The sequence below is a fragment of the Galendromus occidentalis genome, unplaced genomic scaffold (assembly GCF_000255335.2).
Source record: "Galendromus occidentalis unplaced genomic scaffold, Mocc_1.1 scf7180000077511, whole genome shotgun sequence".
Taxonomy (NCBI): Eukaryota; Metazoa; Arthropoda; class Arachnida; order Mesostigmata; family Phytoseiidae; genus Galendromus; species Galendromus occidentalis.
This window is the reverse complement of record NW_003805499.1, coordinates 700,005-706,111: the sequence shown is the minus strand read 5'-3', so window position 1 is coordinate 706,111 and position 6,107 is coordinate 700,005. Positions and strand designations below refer to the sequence as shown.

General features: G+C 49.7%; 1 protein-coding gene across 1 annotated transcript in view; it reads left to right on the top strand.

Moving 5' to 3' along the window:
- The first annotated feature begins 4,240 nt into the window (after nt 1-4,240).
- LOC100908381 (nuclear factor of activated T-cells 5) overlaps nt 4,241-6,107 on the top strand; it is a 32,062-nt gene continuing 30,195 nt past the window's right edge. Inside the window, exon 1 of the mRNA XM_029112492.1 lies at nt 4,241-4,534. Coding sequence (XP_028968325.1) covers nt 4,241-4,534 — 294 coding nt within the window. The remainder of the gene's footprint in view (nt 4,535-6,107) is intronic.

Below are 6,107 nucleotides of genomic sequence, written 5' to 3'. Positions count from 1 at the left end.
TTACTCGGAGAACAATGACTCGATTCAAAACAGACAGGAACTAGCGGAAGAAGAATGCCTGGAGTCTGCGTGGCACTCGCTTGAACACATTTTCGTAGAGCTGTATTTTTAGCACAAACAGCGCCGCGTCCCTTTTCGCTTCAATCGCTGAAACTTGTCGGACTTTCTCGAGCGGTGTATTTCTGATGTCATTCATACCTAATTATATTCGGCTTGTTTGATTGCTCACGGGCTCAGCAGCTTGGATGTTCGATGGCGTCGACTTCCACACGTTTTGGGCCTAAGCATCCTCTCTGAACCCGATTTCCCTTGGCCTCGAACAAGGTACTGCACAAAAATACACGAGAAGCTGATAAAAATGCACAAATAGTCACCGGGCCGAATTATGAACAGAAAGAGGCTATCAGGGGCACGAGGAGTGTTTGATACACTGTTGCTACCAAATTCCACTATCGACGGTGATCATGGCGGCTGCAGCGACGACGGCGCGGCGTCGGAACGATGACACACCGCTCGCGAATGAGAGTGGTCACTCACGACCGGACTCGTAGATGAACCGGGATGGGCGAACAAGGTGGAATAATCACCGCATTCAGAAGCGCCTCGATCATCCGAGCTCAGAATCCTCTCCTTATAGTTTTGTAGTTTCTCCCCATCAGTGAATCGGAGAAGCTAGCCGCGGATTTTTTTCGAGGAGTCTCGTCACCGAGAGAGCTCGCAGGGATTCCGTCAGAAGACCCGGCAAGCTGGCGGTCGGTCGGGCGGGCACTTGATTGCTCAGCCCGTCTATCAGATAAGGAGCTTCTTCGCGGAATATTGAATTTATTTGCTGAAGATGTCTCGAACGCTATCTGCGGATGCCGCCATCGCGGTATGTTGGTCGCTGCTGATTCCTCGTTTTATCGTCGTGGTTTCGTATTCGCCGTCGTCGTTCCCTTCTGCCCAATACATTCTGGAAAGGCTTCATATTTGACTTCCGATCCTGTTCGAGATTCACAGCTTTGACCCATCGGAGGCTTCGTCGGACCTCGGACCTGCACACTCACTCAGAGTCTCCAGACCTATTCCCGTGGCCGTTCCGTGGGAGTGGTCAAGGAAAAAAGCTGGCGGCTCCGTGAACTCATTGACTCGAACTATTCGTTATACAAACCTTCCATGACTTTCGATCTAATCGGTCAAGCGAGATTGAAACAGACGGAGCGAAGCCTTCTCGGAGGAGAGCCTATCGGTGTGAAAACGAACGGATGAACAAACGATCGAAATACTCGCTGCGGAGGCTAGCGCGGTCTGTGGTGCCTATCGCGGTCGTGGCAACCACCGTCGATCGCAGTTGTGTTACTTGAAACTGAATCTGATAAAGAGGCGCTTTTCGCTCAAGTCGAGTGTTTTATACGAGTGCTGATAATAACACGATTCCCATCGACATGCATCCAAAACAATTATTCATTCAATTTCAACAAGAACCTTAGACTCTCGGATTTGTCGGAGTCGGCATGAGCGTAAGACAATATATAGACGAACGAATTCTCATGTGATAGATCGTCTGACCATCGCTCCGCATTTCTCTCGCCGCTAGCATGTGTGACGGCGAGATGAACTGAAAAAGCGAGCGCCTTCTTCTGACCGAATTAGGTACTGTGGCTTGGTCCCGTGTTGTCCGGGAACGAGGAAACAATACACGGATTTTCGATGAGAAACAGTCGATGTGTCTCGGGAAATAATTCCGTGGACTGATTGTGTAAACGCATCTTCGTCTCATCGGGTCACGCCCAGATGAATTCTGAATAGGAGTGCGGCAGCTGCCATCGGCTTCGACGCCGCTTCACTTACTGTCTTTCTGTCGCGAATGCGGCTCTCGGTTTTCGTTAAATTTCCGCTTGATTCTTGCATTCCTTGCCTTGTGAAGGTCAGTTGATGTCGTCGCTTACGATGGCGGCGAAACAGCGGTGACGGCCCTCGGAGGGAGTGAAGTTCTCTTGTGAAGTTCTCCCGCTGCATCCCCGCCTGCCTGCCTCCCTTCCCGAGTAATAATCATTTTGGGTAGGTGAGCAGCGAGAAGTGAGCAGCGAAACAGGGCGGCAAGCGAACGGCTCAGAAACAAAACGAGAAGCCTTGAGAGACGAAAGATCAACTACCCAAGCAAACTAAACAACGAACAGGAAAACGGACGGCTGGGGGAAAGCTCGAACATTAGGAGCATCCATGAACGCTGTCCACAGTGGAGCGTGATCACGGAGGAACAAACCATGACGTCGTCGATCGGAGCCAATCGAGACACGAGGAAGCCGAGATGCCATCGGGTGGATGAGATTGCTCTCGGATCGTCAACAGCAAGTAATTCCACGTGAAATCCTCGTGAAACATTGAGAGGGTATCGCATCATTCTGTCCGACCGCACCGTTTGCGTCTCACGCCTTTACCTCCTCTTTGCTCGTTCCTCGAGCTGACTGACTGAGTAAGATAAGATTGTGAGACCTCCCTTGAATATTTGTTGCGGTCCTTCGTGGAAGTCCGCGCGAAGAACGCATTGAAACCATATAGGGAGGGAAGAAGATATTATTATATAGAACTCTCCATTGAATTATCAGTCCAGGAAGGGAGATCATCTCGGCAAATTGCTGAGCGAGACGCGGTGCCTTCGGGAAACATCGTTTTCGGGTTACGATGCTTTTACGATTCTGATGAGCGTGTCCAAGAGCGACACTTCAAGTCGCGCTCTTGTTCCGACTACATAAAGGTTTCGCGACATATCGTTCGTTGGGACTCAGAAGAGAGAAATTGATTGAAATCATGAAATATGGACAGGTAGGATACGCGATGATTAAGTGTCTGGTCAATATCGAGGTTGATCCGAGCGAGCGGATCGATGCATGAGCGGCAGCGAAACATGTTACTCGTGGGTTTCGTTTCGTGAATGTAGCAACGCAATGAACGAACCAACTAGACGATAGAGGCACGTTGAATCAACCAAGCGGATCTTCTCCTGCGCCTATCATTCTACGAACGGGAAGAGAATACAGAAAAAGCCAAAGTCGACCCGTTATGAAGCCCACCAAGAATACTTCTATGGCAGTCATTTCGGAATCTTTTCGAGTCGGGGTTCCATAAATCGGGAAGCGACAATCTCAATATTTCAGTTTTTCTGTGAGACTTCCTTCGGTCCCGCTTTCTCAATTTTTCTCCGCAGCGCGAAGCTCTGAGGAAAAAGAGCGGACGGGCAAGGTGTCAGCTTTGGGGCAGATACCTACCCGTCGTGGTAGCATCCCGTATGTGGTCAAAGAGCACCATCGACTAGTCGGTGCGGCGTCCCATTGAAGTGATCTTTCCGAAATGGGCAGCCCACAATGGAAAGCTCTATGAGTGTCCCATGACTGCTTCCGTGCCCGTACTTGGCGTTTTCTTTCTGTCTCATCACTTATCGCTCTCCAGATTGATCATAAGCCAAGTTCTGTCTGGCTATTGGTGATTCTCTATCTCACGTTCCGGTCCCTTCGCGTCTCTTACTAGTTCAGAATAAATAGCGAGTATCTGGATCAACTGTGGATGACCTTAGCAGTTTTCGACGCCCACGACTATTTTCTTCTCGGGATCCATCTGAGTTCCTTTCAATATCGAATCATCGAGTAGAATAAGCCGAAAAGCGAGGAGAGAAAAAAGTAGAGAGTGAAAAAATAACCAAAGACGACGATGGAGACGGCGGCGGTGGTAGCGGCGACGACGACTATGAACAAGAGAAGAAAGACGAAGAGAAGCGGCCAAAACCGAATAGTGCTAAACAGTTGGAAGAGGCCTCTTAGGTAATCGAGCTTGTGCACTGAAACATTGGGTTACATTTCCTCGCTTGGAATATTCCGCTCGTTGCTCAACTAAATAGTGATCGATTCTGGATTTCGTGGCGCTATCGCATTCAACGGGGCGCTCAATAATCTGCTCGTTATAGTTCACACTTTTGCGTCGCATCATTCACGTGATTTCGTAAGCAGCGTTGATAACAGACGAGAAAGAAACTCGTGCGACAGCATTGCATCGCGTACCTCGATAGAACAACCCAGGCAAGAGGGATGACAGTCGAATTCGAAGCACTGGCCGAATAATCAGAAGCCGCGCCCCCCTTCCCTTGCCCCGAACTGTCATTTCTAGATCATGAGTTTACGGATCAGCTTGCTCGAAGTTGATCTTTATCACTGATGGACTTCATCCACTAACCGGCAAATTCCTTTCATTTTTCCAGGTGGCAGCGATGCCTAATGAGATCATATCACTGGCTCCGCAGCTCGTCGAACCCCCTCGTGGTCGGAATGGTCACCGCGTCTTCTATGGGGGTTTCCGCTATGTCAATAAAGACGTGCTCGAGGAACGTTTATTCGACGTCGGCGAGTTTGCTTTCGTCCGGATCACACCCAATGAAGATCCCTGCATCGCCGAGATGCAGCTGTGCTGGAGGGATGAAGTGGCCGAAGTGAACTTGGCTTCCATTCGACTATATTTTCTACCCGAACAGACCGACAGCGGACGCCAGAGCTCCCACGGACAGGTAAGCGTCGCGGCGGTAGCCGTTCGGTTTCCACACCACGTTTCGTCTTGAATCTTTTCCTTCTGGTTTTATCGGGGCGCTTCGTTCGTAAGTCGACCAGTCCCGTAGGGCTGTGAGAGATTCATACTTTCACCTAAGCGTCCAAGAGAACGGGTCCTTCAATTTTTGAAAAATGAATTCTCAAGAATCAGAGCCAGACCGATCGCGGATGACCGCGCACTTTCAGCGGAGGCTGAGTGAATCCGATTCCCAACATCGAATCGTGTCGTATGGCATCTCATCGACCGACATGAATTTTGAAGCCCTTTAATCAGCTTCTGAAATCGAATCGCATCCGCCCGCTCTCGTCTGCCTTGATTCCTGGGGAGAAATAATTTCATGAACCGTCATATTTCCCCCCGAACAACGTTTCATTATTCCTCCAGTCTTCCGAAGTGGCCGCATCGGTGTCTCGACCTTTGCGAAAGTTTTCTGGTCTACCCTCACCCGGAGCAATGGTTGACGGGACGACGGCTTGTAGTTGCTGAATGTTTACTAGAATGAGCGCTCGACGAGCGCGTTAATCACGAACGCGGAGAATTTCCCAACAGTTCCGCAAAAAAAAATAGAAACATTCGACTGGTCGACTTACAATAACGAAAATCTTAAAATATTCAGAATAGCCCTACTTCCTGTAACCGAAGATAGGAGGGTGTAATTTTTGTGACTGATTTCCACATCCGCTTCTCTGGAGACACATATCAGGGATGCGCTGAATTTTCCGCATCACGCTTCGTGCGAAGGAAAGTCTAGCTGAATGTATGTCTTGATGGAAGGGAGAGGAAAAGACGACTTCATTTGCGCGTTCGCTGGTCGTCCGTCAGGCGATCGGTTTGTCGCTTAGGTAGACCATGTGTTTCTCTTTCTGAACTGAACAGGGTCGGCGCCCTCCTTCGTCGAACTCCTCTTTTCGAGATTGTTCATGATTTAGGAAACAATATGACAGCCAGTCGGTCGATCGAACGCTCGCTTAGCCTAGCGCCCACTATCAGTTCTTCTCCGCAAACTGGTGAACAAATTGAGCTGTTCGGAGCCAAATGTGATAGCGGTGATCGCGATCTCGTCTTTGCCACGTATGCTCTACGACGAGCTGACAAAATATCCGTCGGCTAAGCGCGCTTTCAAATTATCTATGGCGTAGGCGCAACCAACTCTCCGGGCCATGTGTCACCATAACGCTGTCAACCTAGTGTCGCAGGTACATGTAAAACCCTGGAATGGGTTAACAGGATCACAGAGGCGTCTTCCGGATGCTGCGTCCGATCGGCAGTCGTTCCCTCACTCACATCAGTCAGTCACGGTATCCGCTTTCGATGAGGCCTTGTGTGTTCTTTTTTTTCCCCAATCTCCTCGAATCGGACTATAATTAGATAGACGGGCCCGTGGTGATACCAGTGCAGCGCTTTGAGGAATCGGTGACCGCTGTTTCCGCTGCTGCTGATTCTATGGTAATCATGAGTGGCTCCATCAGGGTTCGAGCGGTCTTCGGAGAAGTTGAAGTCGTTTTTTTTCTTTCCTCCATTCTCGCTGCCGC